The 15,158-nt window shown below is 34.6% G+C and overlaps 1 protein-coding gene across 1 annotated transcript; it reads left to right on the top strand.

Annotated features, from left to right (window-relative positions):
• Nucleotides 1-980: 980 nt before the first annotated feature.
• Nucleotides 981-11,299, top strand: LOC106662110. Its single transcript, XM_014385919.2, has 4 exons — nucleotides 981-1,031; nucleotides 9,561-9,751; nucleotides 9,812-10,015; nucleotides 10,797-11,299. The coding sequence occupies exons 1-4, from the start codon at nucleotides 1,018-1,020 to the stop codon at nucleotides 11,147-11,149; spliced, it is 762 nt and encodes a 253-aa protein (XP_014241405.1). The 5' UTR covers nucleotides 981-1,017; the 3' UTR covers nucleotides 11,150-11,299.
• The last annotated feature ends 3,859 nt before the right edge of the window (nucleotides 11,300-15,158 follow it).

Genomic DNA, 15,158 nt, shown 5'->3' with positions numbered 1-15,158 from the left:
TATCCTCTTTTATGGCCACCGTAGGATTCAGAACCCAGTGAGTTCATGTTGGCCCCCTTTTTGGTCAACATCAACTTTTCGTTGCCTCTATGCCCCGAGCGCCCAGGGACCCATGCCAGGGTGCTTTTATTAGTGTTACCGACATTCGTCCGGGCCTCCATGCAGTTCCAAATACTATTTTCCTTCACCCCGCATGAGGCTAGGGCCTTTAGTGCTGCCTGACTGTCAGAGAAGATGCCTACCTTCCGGGAATGTATTCCTAGCCTTTTTATTTCTCTGGCGCGGTGTTCAATCGCTATGATTTCAGACTGAAAAGCAACATCTTTAATGATTGACTTTAGTGTGAACAAGGTTTTTATCAAAAATTATGAAATCAGCTTTTTCTGATAAAGTTTTGATGAAGGGGATTAATCTTCGAAAGTTCGAAGAAGAAACATTTTTTATTGTCGGATTATTCATATCAAATTGATTTTTTTTAGATACCCGGTAGATAGATAGATACTGGAGTAGTTCCGCTTTAACACTGGAGCTCTATACGGCTTAGGGAGGTTGAAGCATCATTGGCTAAGAGATCTCTTGTAAACCGTCTCCATCAGAGATGGCCTAATCCTGTTTTAATGTAACATTATCTTTCTAAAAATTGGAAAGCGTTATTGCACGCCATGGCTTTATTAATACTCATTTTTTATTAAAATAATAATCTTCATTTTGTTTCTTTCTCCAATATGCATATAAAATGAAGAACGATTTTGGCATTGATAATTTCACGTTTCATTCCCAGAAAGTGGTAATTAATCCATCAGATTTTCTTCCCATTTCTCGGTCGAAGGAGAAAAAAGTAAAATTCGAAGGGGTTTCCATGCGTGCCAAACGGGGGATGGCACTTTCTACGGGACGGGGAAATGGGCCGAGAGCCGCCCCCTCCACGGTCTTAAGGCCCGGGGTATAAAACCGTCGGCAGACTCTTCACGGTCGTCACAAGTCCGCCATCCATCCGTCGTCGACACCAGCCCAACAATGGTCTCACTCAGGTAAAGTGGAAAAATAGTGAAAAGTGTTTCCCCTATGGAAAAGGGAGGGTTAAAAGGGATAACTAGTGTTGACGGACTTTTTTTTAAATTCACAAATAGAAAAATTGCGAAAAGTGCCCGGGCTTCGATGCGACTTACCAACAGTGATTTGAATTTTTTCATTTTTTTTTTAAGACAAAACCTTACTATTTTACACACCGAAAAACACATTGTGGATTGATTTCAATTGAACTTTATAAAATCCAAATTAACGAAAATGAAGCATTCAGAGCTTATGGATACTTTATCAATATGTAGCTAAAACTACTTACTTCATTAGGTTTTAAAAAAATATATATTTAAAATAATCTTTAGTATAAACACATGTCATTAGAAACTAAATATCACTCTAATTTTCATTAAATGAAACTTTTTTATAATAAATTTTAAAAAATTCTTCTTTTCGCACTTATCTGTATTTCTTTGGCTTTGGATTTATATATGCTCAAATCTGCACATGTATGTACATATAACACACATGATCAGAATTAAGCCTTTACTTCTCGCTTTCCACCGGCAATTCCAGCTTTTGCAATTTACAATAAATTGCCGGCAGATCTCGAGAATTCACCACCAATCAGGCGTCAAACTTCTTATACGCCCAGGATGAGCTCCGGGTGCTGTCAACAGCCAGGTCATTTCAGCACTCAACACATTTTCAAGATCCAAATCCATTCACATTCTCATTCATTATTAGATACATTCTTCCTATTTACATACTATTCACTCAATTAGGGTGGTGGACTTGATATACCTCCGCCACACCCTTATATCTATTATACAACCCGATGGGGTAATCAATATTTGGCCGTCGGCCCTCTCACACTACATATTCACGCTAATAAATACATTCACGCTCAAGACATCATAGGGACACAAAACTATCATTACTGTATACAATAAAACAACCCTGTTTCCTCCAAAAATAGGAGCAGGGGACCCTGTTACTCATTTACGTGCCCAGGCACACATCTCATGGTGGCATTCCTCCACACTCCCTATATAGACCCAAGGAGTAGTACTACCTTTCTTATATGAGTGACATATGAGTCAGGTCCTACGAGGGTCACCTATCGACAATGCTCTTGATTTTCCCAATATGCTCTTCTTGTTTATTTTTATTATTTTTTCTATTGTTTAAAAGTTGTAGTTTGTGTTGTTTCTTCTATTTTTATGTGCTAGATGTATCGAGCATCTACTCGCGGATACTCTGAATCACGGTATGGTCTTGATGAAAAAGCAAATTCAGTTGTTAGTGCCAAGCTTTCGACATGCTTTAAAGGCATCATCAGAATAAAATAAAATGACTCGATTTGCACAGACGATCTCAAATTTCTTTGAAGATCGATTCAGCCCCAAAATTTTCAAGGTTTTTAACGTCACAATACTTTATTTTGCGATGATGATGACCTTAAAATAGGTAGCTTGACAGTAACAACTGAATTAGCTTTTTCAAGACATATACGCCGTTATTCATAATGTTCGTTATTTATTTTTGCAAATTTCTCGATATTTTTTTGCTTTGAAGTATAAACTGTCCTCTGGTTACTTTTGTGAGGATATGTTTAATTAAATTTCTCTTCCTGGGACAGAAAAATTTCGTATTTGACTACTTTTTTGTCAGGACTATTTTATTTTGGTAAATTATTTTCTGTACGCTTTGCTCAAATTTTCCCTACAGTGGGCTGCGTTTGAGCGTTCAAATTTAATATTTTTCGTTAACTTTATAAAGATACGATGTTTAATTAAATGTCTCTCCGAATCCGCCTAATCTCGCGTCGGTAGAATTTGAAATTTAAACATTTTTATTATTGAACAGGCCCAATTGTTTTTAAGAAAATTCTTTCCACTGTCGTAAACTGTGCGCAGTATGGATGTCTGGGTTCTGTTTCGTTGTTCAACCCCGCATGCTGTGGATTTGGAGCTCGCAGAAAATAATAAATATCTTGTCTTATCTGATATTTCTTTGAAGTATTTAGTAAAACGTGAAAAGACAAACAAAAAGAGAAATAATCAGCATTTATCTGTTACATTTTCGTATTATCTACAGTTTTCCATTATCCTTTATTATTTTTTATTACATGGAACTTTCCAGGAAACATTTCGGAAAGATTACTGTTTTTATACTTTTCAGTTTTCAAGTATTATTTTTATGTGCTTTGTAGTATTTTAAAAGTATTCTATATTAAACAGATTAAACTATTACCAAAGATTCGCCAGAAAAAGATATTTACAATTTTTTTTAATCAGCTTTTGCATTATACGGATTAAATTGATTTAAATTATAACTAAAAAATTGAATGATACTAAAACAATGAAAATACAGAATTGATATACTTTTTGTTAGTTAATTTAATCATTAGTTAAAGACTAACACGTTTCTTCTGTTTTGGTTTATTTTTATTAATTTTTTTTATTCGACTTTACAACATCGCCATTGATTAACCATTTTCTAAATCTAAAAGACTAGTTTAAAAAATTTTGTAACTTGGCCGTTTCCTTTATGGTCTTCTTATCTATCATCAATGTACTACGCAGACGAAAATATTCGGAAATGAACAAGCTTGAGGTTTATCACTTCCTAGTCTGCAAGAAGAAATTTTATAGTTCAGAAAATTTGACACGTAGAAAATTTTTTGAAAAACGACACTTTTGTCTGCTAAAGTCATAGAGAATAAGTAAAATTATTTGTAGCATATTATCGATTAATATTCAAATTCAAATTGAATACATAATCATAAAATGCCTGAAGTTTCGTACAGAAAATGTTCAGTAAATATTAAATAGATAAAATTAAAATACACGTCGCCAATAATCTTCATAGCTTACCAAATTTTGTTTTGTTGTATTTTGCACAGATTTGAAGAAAGATTTTATAATTTCATAAACACTTAAAGGAGTTTCAGATACACTTTTTTGTGCATTGAACTACAACATACAATTCATACATACATTTCACTGTGTAAAGTTCCTTAACTATTCTGTTGAGAGGTATTGTTTTTCATTTTCTTATTTTTAACACGCCCTTGCGATATACAATTAAATTGAAGCATATTAATTTTCATGTTTTTAAACAAAACAGTAAAATTTTCATCAACTTCAAGAGATTTGAACGGCCGGATAGAAAAGGCAAAGGTGCGTTCAACTCTCCACGATTAATTAAGCCGGTATTTATTTATTAAACAAAAAAATATATGTATATTCAGAAATGTTCACAGTCCTTTAACATTTGCAGGATTGGCCGATATTTTTCGCCCTGCTTAGCCCGGTAATTATAGCCGGCCGACCGAGTGCACCGGCCGGGTATAATAAACAGTAATAACAGTTTTCTCCTCCTCGGCCTAGCACGCCATTCCTCTCTGATCATCGGGAATACCAATCTTAATAAAAACATATTAATAAAAAAACATTCGGGAAGAAATAAAACCCAATGTTGATAATCAGCGGGGATAGGCGGACCAGGGTTTATATACAAGACATTTTTTTCTGGTGTACCTTCTGACTGAAAATCTTCACTTTCCACAGTGATCTAACCGCATTTATCGTGAAGTTAGATGTTTTTTTAAACAGAGTATTAAGAGTTTTTCGGTTGACCTTGTTGGTTGAAAATTACCCTGGTTTTGTTCGTAATTATTACAATTATCCGTACTGAAATATACCCAGTTTATAGATTGCTTTATTTTGCTTAAATCTTCGTTTGATAAAAGATGCTGCTATAGATGGAAAAAATCTTTTATTGAGCTTAACCTCAAAGAACCTTTAAACCTCCATTTTCAGCATATCATATATCATTGGTGTATTTAAACGAGCAAAAACGGAATTACGGGAAATGTCACATATAAAGAAAAAATTTCAGTTTAATCATGGATTAACGTTTAACGGTTCCATCTGTTGTAATGTAGTTGTTATTTCTTAGGTGTATAATTTTGAGCTTTTACGAAAGAATAATGCACGAAAAAATGAGATTGAGTCTCAATTTTCTCGCTTTCGTAGTCTTCTATGCCTGGTAAGAACAAATTATCCTCCTATTCGGGTCATACTTCCCAATTGGGTCGGATGATGCAGATGTACCTTCATTCCAGCCGTCTCTGGAATTAATTCCAGCCGTCTTAGCCTAGTAATCGCCAAATGACGGGGGGGTCATTACCGGAGGATTTAATGTGAATTAATACCGACGGGCGCCTTGACCGTGGCGGCCCTCATCTTCACGCCCGTGACTAACTGGCCCATGTGCCTGCCCTACGCAGCAGGAGCTGCTCGCTTTCTTGTCTGCTATAATAATTGCCCTTTAATAAGACGGTTTCTCTTTTTAATAATTTCAACGAAACAATTTTACGTAGATGAGAATCCTCGTTTTTTGCTGAGTTGAACTCGTACATCCATACCTTTAGATTCTGCTATTATTTTAAAACATCTACACCTAAATTGAGTTACTGGCATTGATTTGGATTATCTTAAAAGAACTTTATTTAAACTGATTTTATTTTTAAATCTTATGCTTCGAAGTGATATAAATTCTTAAAATCCAGCCTTACAATCATGTTTTTTAACTATTTTATTTGTAAGTATACATCCAGGTAAGTCATTTGCTCTTCATGGGTAGAGCTTAGCAGTTACAGTATCAACTTTACAGACTTAACTTACAATTCACAATAATCCAATCTAATCCAGAACGTCCTGTTCTAACCTGGGATTAAGCTTTCTTTAGTGTCGAGAGAATAAACGGTTTAGTAAAAGATTTTACGGTGACCAGTTGCTTTGTAAAAGTCCTTTTTACATGTTCTTAAGTTGTTATAACAGTTAGTGCCTTTTAAAAATGTTTATTGCTAAGGAATCAGACTTTATCTGTTGCAAGTCTAAGAACTTTATTTTTTAGCAAGATTGGTTTTTGGCTGCTACTCCTAACACAAGACATGCAAACCAGGTCGAATTCAGCTTTAATGTATTATTTTAGGCCTTCCAATCTGATAATTTTTTCCAAACATTGAACTTTTTAGTGGAGATTTTTAAATATTTAGTTTAATTTTTCAATTTTTCATATGCAAATGACCATGGTGTGCCTATGGCTGGTTTAGTCGTAAGGATAGTGATTAAAGAAGCTGACACAAAGCATTCTGCACAAGGCCAGCAGTCTTCAGTGTAAATCTTAGGCTTTTCCTCTCCTGGTTGCAGGATCTGCATCTGCATAGACCCTCACAAAAACATAAAACGTGTTCTGTCTCCTCTTCTTCCTGACAGTGTTTATACTGCTTGTGATAATATTCGGTGCATGTACCTCCTTAGGCGACAACGTACTGTCATACCAAACAGAATACTGGTTCTGTTTCGGGTTTCTTCCAGTAATTCCTTTTAAGTCTTGCGGATGGCATTATTATGAATCTTCTCGTGTGCGCGATGGTTTAACTTCACATTCAGATTAATTATTTTGATGTTATTGAAAATTTTATTTATTGTACCATGGTATTTTTGTGATCATGGGGTCTTTGTACTCCAGTATTTGTTTTAACCGCTAACCTATTTTTCTTGAGTATAAAACTTCAATTGTTCAATCTCCATTAAACTCGTTCAGAAGAATAAAACAAAATCTTGGTCAAATCGTAAAAAAGCGTTATTGATAGAAAGTGCATTTCCAATCAAAAATAACGCCGATTGGTTTTTGAACAACGGTGAGAATAAGTGGCTACGACCTACCTCGGCAAGAAATTTTCCGAAACATTTCAACGGTTGTTTCCACCCGTATTAAAAAGTATGACGGGTCGTAAATGTAATCAAAGGTCAACAGGATGACAAGCAAGCGAACACACCAAAAGAAAATGATCAGCAGAAGATTTGCCGCGAATTTCTGTACGTAATGACATGCCTCGTGTTTTTTTAAATCTTATGTTCAAAATAAAAATTATAATATATTTTTTATTGTTACCATTGATGGCAAACTATTCCAAATTTGGTTAAATTAATCGACACTTGATCACCTACCCTGAGACTAAGAACCATCACCAATTTTACCCAAAAATACGTGACAGAACGGAAAAACATAATCTTTTCCTGGGTATTATTATTATAAGTCTAGATTAAGTTTTAATTCGTCGCAAAAATAATATTAGGTTTTAAATCTCAAGATGACAAATGATATCTATCTACTTATCTTTTTTCTCTTTTTTTTACGAGGGTTCGCAACAGCAGAGGTCATATAAACCCTCAGGGTGCCGGTGTTTTTGAAATCTTGGTTGTTCTTCATCATTTTCTGAAAGCTATTGGTCTTTATCTCTCTCTTTTTTACCTTCTCATTCTTGGACTCTCTCTCTCTCTCACACTCTCTCTCTCTCTCTCTCTCTCTCTCTCTCTCTCTTTCTCTCTCTCTCTCTATTTTTACTCCTCTATATCATCCTATCTATCTATCTGTCCATCAATCCATCTATTAATTTATCTGTCAATCAATCATCTTTCTCTCCCTCTCTCTCTCTCTCTCCCTCTCTCTCTCTCTCTCTCTCTCTCTCTCTCTCTCTCTCTCTCTCTTTCTTTCCCTTTATCTATATATACCCCTGCTTCTCTTCTATGAATGTATTAGTCTAGTACTGACTAGAACTGATTACCCATTACATAAAACATGCCAGTAGGTTTGGAGGTAATATAAAACAATCTATCTATATATCTGTTGATTTAGTACATATTTACCCATCCATCGGTCTATCTACTTCTTCGTCTATCTTATCTACCTTTCTGGCTTTCGGCTTATTTCCCTTTACTTTTTGGACCGAACCATGTTATATTTTGATGAGTTCCGGTCCAAAGAGACAACATGACAAATTTTGGTCTTGAAATTATTATGCTCGTACATAGGAATTGCGGTCACTTCGGTTTTTCTTTGATCATCATCCAATTCCTCCTAATAAACATATTTTCCAATGCATTTGTCCTAGATTGTCGGAGCCGCACGCATTACGTCCCGTTAAATGTAATCCGATGACCAGGCGTTTATCCTCGGGGATAATGAATGCTCTCGCCTTGTGAGCAGGGTCCCGGATGGGGAAAAAGTGCGTCAACATGTTTTATTTTTGTTCCATTATAGTGAAACCACCGTGTCCAGGCGACCGTAACACTTCACTTTCAAAGAAGGTCAAAAAGGGGTAATAATTTAAAGAAAAGATGCTCTCTTTATGGCTTATGTTTTAAACTCTGCGGTTCAGCTGAGGATCGTCAAGAGGCTTGCGGTGACTACCTCCTAGGTTCAAACCTGTAATCACTGACCAAAAGTGCAACATTTCAGGGTCAATCATTTTCCTTCCAAAAATTTATTTGTCGTAAGACTATAAAAACTTTCCATTGATCAAACCTACTTCAACTACAAAGAGATAACATCAATGTACAATTTTCATTTAAAAGACGAATAATTTAAACATAAAGAAAAAAAAGTAATTATTGAAAATTCTACAGAAATTAATATAGAAATTACAATATTCTGTTTAAAGTATACATATAAAATACAATAGTTGAACTAAGTAGCACGTAAGCAATACTTGTGTATAAGTAAACAACCACAGTGAAGCATGCAAACGTGAAAGTAAGCATTATGGTAAACCTAAACATCATTACTTACACATATAAAAACGAAACAATTGCATTTTATTTTCCTCCAAATTGCCAAAATAATTCTCAATATAATCAAGAAGTTGAAAATGGCAACAAAGGGACAATTCGAACGGTTGTAGGTTAGATGGAGAGTTGGTGTCCAGGAAATCGAAGTTACGGTAGCTCAAGTGGCAGAGCAGCGGCGTATCTAGCCAAAGGTAGTGAGTTCGAATCCCGCTGATGACACTGACTTTTTTATCTCAACCAAAACCTTACATACAAAGAATAATTAATTGAAAGAAATAATTAAGCAGGCTGAAGAACATTAACCATGAGTATACATAAAGGAACATTGCAAACTTAAACAAAAAAAATACAAAAAAGTTTTCTTTAAATGATTTACATTGAATATGAACAGAAAATAATTTATATATTATTATATTTTGAATACATTTTAAAATCCTTTTGGCCAATTATTTTGCCTTGGTTGGACAGCAGTTTTTAATATAATGAAATGCAGTTGTGAATCTGAGCATAATTTTTGACAGTCCGGTTTTAATAAATATTGTGATTTTTCGTCAAAGAGAAAAACAAGTCTCTTGTTCCTACAATTTAACACCGGGGACTGTAAATTTTCTGTTTATTTTTCTCCTTTTTATTTAATTAAGTACATTTCAGTTATTTTTATTTACATATTCATTTTGGCCCGAATTGTTACAAATTTTCTACTTTTTTATTCAAGGCGACCCAAACCCTAGAATAATATTTATTTTGTTCTTCTTCGTTTAATAAAGCCTCAAAATTTTTAAAATATGTCGCGGATTTGTTAATAATTTCTCCAACGGATTAAGGGAATTAGAAGGAAGATTTGTCATTTCAAACAATGGTTCGACTCTTTATTAACGTTTTGTTATTTTCCAGGTTATTCTTTGTAGTCGCCATAGTCGGATCTAGTTTAGCAGCTGAAGAAAGTATATCCTCCGGTCTCAGGCTAGTTTACTCCGTCTACAGGCAATGCGAAGAATCCGAAGAACCCGTCACCTGCCTCAAAGCCAGGGCGGTCAAGTTGGTAGACCGCGCCATCTCTTCCCCCGCAATCCCCTTGGTCGATGGTAAGTGTGCCGCTACGAATTTGTACATATTTCAATTGAACCATTTCCGTTTTTTTATAGGAATTACCCTTGTAAAGAGGCCTGAGTCGGAAAGATCGCTGAAAACACCCCTTGAACCCCTGCCCGTCGATTTGGAAGCTAGGAGCAGCAAAGTCGACGACCTACTCTGGGGCAGAGTCACATCCTTCTTGGACACACATTCCGTCCAGTTCAAACTGCCCAACTTCATCAAGGATGCCGTCTACGAGAGCGAAGACGGTGAAGGTGAACTGATATTTTTACATAACATTCCGCAATAATCGATATAGCATAACTGTTTTCAAAACGATTGGACAGTCCTTTTTTTATTGATTTAGTGAAATCCTTTCTCATTACACTGAATATTTAGAAATTTGAACTGTCTGAGCGAGTGTTTAAAATTTTAACATTTTTGCCTCAGTTTGCTCATAGATTGTTATTTTGGAAAAGCGTAAGAGCAATAGTTGGTTTTTAAGTTGGAACTATAAGCCATAGTAATAAATATGTAGTTTAATCGTTTCCAGTCATTTTGGCCTGGCTATCCTGCTGTTTTCGACTATCAGGCGGGTTTCACCTTCTCGCTATCATCAACTATTTTTACTGCGAGGATAGGCAAACCAAATTGGTCGGTAACGTCTAAGCTTCAGGCTCATGAAGACCACAAGAGGAAATAATCCATTAAAAATTTAACCCTAAATTTGGAAATAATACAAGAAGATTTTATTCAATGATTTTACCGTGTTAAGGGAGGAAAAACATTAAATAAACTTTAAATAATAATTCTTATGGAAAGTTGCTATTTACTTTCTACAGTATGTAATCATGAGAGGTGTAAATATTGATCAGCATAGATTCCAACTATTGAAGGATCAAGATTTAATAGCCATGGACACTGCCATAGTCCTACCAAATAATCAATGATCACATGAGGATTAAAAGTGATCAATTAGATCCCTGATGTTTTAATAATAGTTCTGTAATATTGTTATGTATTAAATTAGTATTTATATATTTTTGTGTGTTTTAGGTCGTGGAAAGAAGAAGAAAATGCTCCCCGCTCTCCTCCTCGGTTTGATGCTCAAGGGATCCATGCTCGCCATGGCGATGAAAGGTCTCGCTTTGCTCGCAGCCAAGGCCCTCATGGTTTCCAAATTGGCCCTCGTCCTCGCCGGTATCATCGCCCTCAAGAAACTCTTCTCGTCCGGAGGAGAAAAGACCACGTACGAAATCGTCAAACAACCGATCGTCTCCCATTCTCACGAATACTCGTCCAGCCATGAAGGGGGCGGCTACGAACACGGAGGCTACGGGCGCTCTTTCGACGCCCAGCCCTCTCATCGCATGGCTTACAGGGCATATGCGCCTAAAACGGGCGAATAGGCCAGACGCGACTGACAGCGCACACCAAAGATATTTATTGTACATTCTATTTATGTAATTTATTGCTCAAAACGACGACTGGAAACGGACTTGACCCATAGGGACGACCCAAAGACGCATAATTTATGTATTTATTTATTTAAAATTACAGCGCTGGTTAATTTATTCAAATAGAAAACAAATGTTAAAGCATCGCATTGTCTTATTTTATTGAATCCTAGTTTCTTTTCTAATTATAATCCCATATATAAAATAATTCCTTCAGAAAACGTGTACATTTATTATTATTATTATTATTATTACAATTAATTAAGGTTTCTAGTTGAGATAAAAAAGTCAGTGGCACGAGCGGGATTCGAACCCACGATCTTCGGCTAGATACGCCACTGCTCTACCACCTGAGCTACCTCGATCCACTCGGACACTAACTTCCCATCTCAACCCCACCTTTTGAATTTTCCCTCCTTTTTGGCATTTTTATCTCAACTAAAAACCTTAATTAATTGTAATGTATTAATTGGTCAAACGGATCACGAAATTAGTGAATTTAATGAATTATTATTATTTTTAATCCATTCATGTTTATTGGTCTAATTGACCATATTAATTATTCAATTAATTTTTTTTAATCTAAGTTCTTGGTTGAGATGAAAAAGTTTGTGTCTCGAGCGGGATTCGAACTCACGACCTTCGGCTCAATACACCGCTGCTCTAACCACTCACGATAGCTAAGTGGTTAGAGCAGCATATGTTGTGGCAATCTAGGTTGTCAATTTGGCCTTAAAGATATATGTATCACCACTAAGCAGGCATGTTTAAAGTTCAAAAATCATCGCAGACAGCTACAAACCGTAGGAATTACTTGAATTTGGTGACAATACACATATTCGGGGTAAAACAAGGTTGAAAAACTCTTCAATTATTCAGAGTTCACAAAGTTCAGTCTTTGCAAAACTGACCAAAAACGAACTTTGCCAGATGAACATCATGACGATAAGCTGGGTGATGAAACATGCTGTTTAGTCAAAATTATATAAAGTTAAAAGTATTTTATACTTTTTAAAAATTTCAATTCGTTATTTTTTTTTTATATAAGGTCTTGGTTGAGATGAAAAAGTTAGTGTCACGAGCGGGATTCGAAACCACGACCTTCGGCTTAATACGCCGCTGCTCTAAACACTTACCGTGAATGGTTACAGCAGCGGCGTATTAGGCCGAAGATCGTGAGTTCGAATCCCGCTCGTGACACTAACTTTTTCATTTCAACCGACCTTATATAAAAAATATAATTAATTGAAGTAAATAATTGAAATTATTTTTAATGATTTTTCTAGCAAAACATATATTATTGACTGTTTAAATTTTTCTAAAAAATAAATGCAACGACCAACAACAAAGTTTTAAACAATTAAACAGTATACAAATGAATTATATAAATTTCTTATAAAACTAGTTTTAATTTTAACAATAATTAGTACGTATTACGAATAATTACTGTGCTTTACAAAAAAATGTTACAATTACGAATAGTAATTATGCCTAAAAACATTTCTAATATCTAAACATTATCCATATAATTATTCAGAAATCATGAGATGCGGTCTGGTGTGATGTAGGTTTCAAAAAAACATTTTCCTTATCGTGCCAACGTTTCGATCTTTATTGAGATCATCTTCGGGGCTCAAAGTGTTGTTTTCTGCGTAAGTGTGCCATTCGTGCGTGTCGTGTTGAGAGTGCACTTACGCAGAAAACAACACTTTGAGCCCTGAAGATGATCTCAATAAAGATCGAAACGTTGGCACGGTAAGGAAAATGTTTTTTTTTGAAACCTACATCACACTAGACCGCATCTCACGATTTCTGAATGATCATCGACTAACGGTCCTAATCACCACACATGATCCATATATTGTCACTATCAAGCATCCTACAAAATGTTATTAAATTTACAATTTATTTCCCGTATAATCTCATGTTAAGATATAAAATGAAAGGGTGACCGATCGATTGATTATCTTACAATTAAATTTCTAATTCCATTATGCTTTCAAATCATAAATTTCAAATAGTTATAAATTTACGTCTATATTTGTTAACTTCGTAAATTATTAATAGTAGTTTGAATGTCCTGATGAAGGGAAACATATTATTAGAAAGCTCAACGAAGCCACTGATTTCTTTCGTTGAAATTAGTCCTATTTTTTCCTTTTTGATGTAAAATTAAAAAACAGAGATGTAGAATGATCATGAGTTCATGATCTAAGCGCTTCTTCAACAACAATACTAGGGGCATAATTATTGTGAAAAACAATCTTAGTGGACACTTAAATACAGAAATATCGACATTGAATTGTTGGGTTAAGCATGATATTATTTTCAATATTAAAATTTTTATAGGCATGGTAGATGCCTCATTGTTTATGAAGATAAAATATCAAAACTCGTCTTACAGATTAAACCAGCGAAGATAGATGGACCAAAATTATCGACAAAACTGCAAGTTCATCTCCGATTTATATTTTACTTGTGCCTGTTTTCTTGGTTGTTAGTTGTTTTATTAAACCTGTGGAGGGAAGCTTGATAAATTAATCGTCCATTTTTGAGTAGAAATACTTTGACTGAATATAGAAAAAAATATTTTTTGCATTGTATAAATTCATTTGTTAAATTTAAACAATGTTTGTAAATCCCAGGCCCTGAAGATGATCTCAATAAAGATCGAAACGTTGGCACCATAAAGGAAATGTTTTTCTGAAGCCTACATCATACCAGACCGCATCTCACGATTTCCGAATAATGATCTACCATGTTTTTTACAAAAACACAAATACTTTTTTATATTTGTAACGTTTTCGATACTTTTTCCTGTCTCATCCTCAGCATTATTCTCATGCGGAGTGAAGTTGTAAACGAGGAGGCAGGTTCCTTCGTTGACCTTTTAATGAATGTATCCCCTTTATCTAAACTATGAAATATGATTACTAATTTAAAAGGTTTTCGGTAAGTACAATGTCATTAAAAATTGAAATTTTAAACTTTTTACCTGCTCAATGTATTTAAGTTATCTATGGTTTGAGAAAGCAAAAGCAGTTCTTCAAAATGCTAGGGAAAGTAAATACTACAAAATTGGCAATATCCCTATTCATTTTTGAGCAGTTTACGTGTCTAGGGAATTTTCCCAAAAACACCAAAAAAAAAATACAGGGAGAACAGTAGTTAAACTCACTCTGAATAATTTAAAAAAATGCACTGACATTTGTAATTACATTGGAAAATAGGGTATTCTAACTTAGTTAAATTACACTAGAAAAGGTTTTTAAAAAATTACATTGAGTTTAAAGATTTTAATAGAAATTTACTCAATATTAACCAATTTTTAGTATAGTATTCCTATGTTGATAATTCTTTAATAATATTAGATAACATCGTTGTCATGGTGTTATTTAAATTAATTGTGGGTACCATCACCGACATTTAGTAGTAATAAAATTAGTATTTTGATCCCTATGATTATGAAAATACTAAATATGGGTACTCTCAACACGACACACAAGAATGGCACAATTACGCAGAAAACCAACACTTTGAGACCTGAAGATGGTCTCAATAAAGATCGAAACGTTGGCACGATAAAGAAAATGTTTTTCTAAAACCAACGTCACACCAGACCGCGTCTCTCTATCTATAAATAATCATCGACTACCGGTCACTAATCACCACACATTATGAAAATACTTAATTTTCTTAGATCTTTTAATGTAATGTCCATGTCCCAGCTGTACTTTATATGTGTATGAAACTCAAGCCAACTTTTTGTACTTGGGCAGCAATATCAGTCGATATATGTATAAAATATTATAAAAACAAAACCAATATGTTTGAAAACATCTAAAAAAATGTTATAGATTAGTTTTTCACTGAGACACGAAAAAATCAGGCCTTATTAGGTTCCGAATAACGCGGCCATTTAATGTTGCTTTGAAGTATCATACCTGCATAAACTTGAAAC

Source organism: Cimex lectularius, unplaced genomic scaffold (assembly GCF_000648675.2).
Source record: "Cimex lectularius strain Harlan isolate CLEC.00 unplaced genomic scaffold, Clec_2.1 scaffold3, whole genome shotgun sequence".
Classification (NCBI taxonomy): domain Eukaryota; kingdom Metazoa; phylum Arthropoda; class Insecta; order Hemiptera; family Cimicidae; genus Cimex; species Cimex lectularius.
The sequence above is the reverse complement of the archived record's forward strand: the minus strand, read 5'-3'. Positions and strand labels throughout refer to the sequence as shown.

Coding starts and splice junctions, on each gene's coding strand:
- LOC106662110 (XM_014385919.2), top strand. Junction 9,752..9,811: donor CGCAATCCCCTTGGTCGATG/GTAAGTGTGCCG, acceptor GTTTTTTTATAG/GAATTACCCTTGTAAAGAGG. Junction 10,016..10,796: donor CGAGAGCGAAGACGGTGAAG/GTGAACTGATAT, acceptor TGTGTGTTTTAG/GTCGTGGAAAGAAGAAGAAA.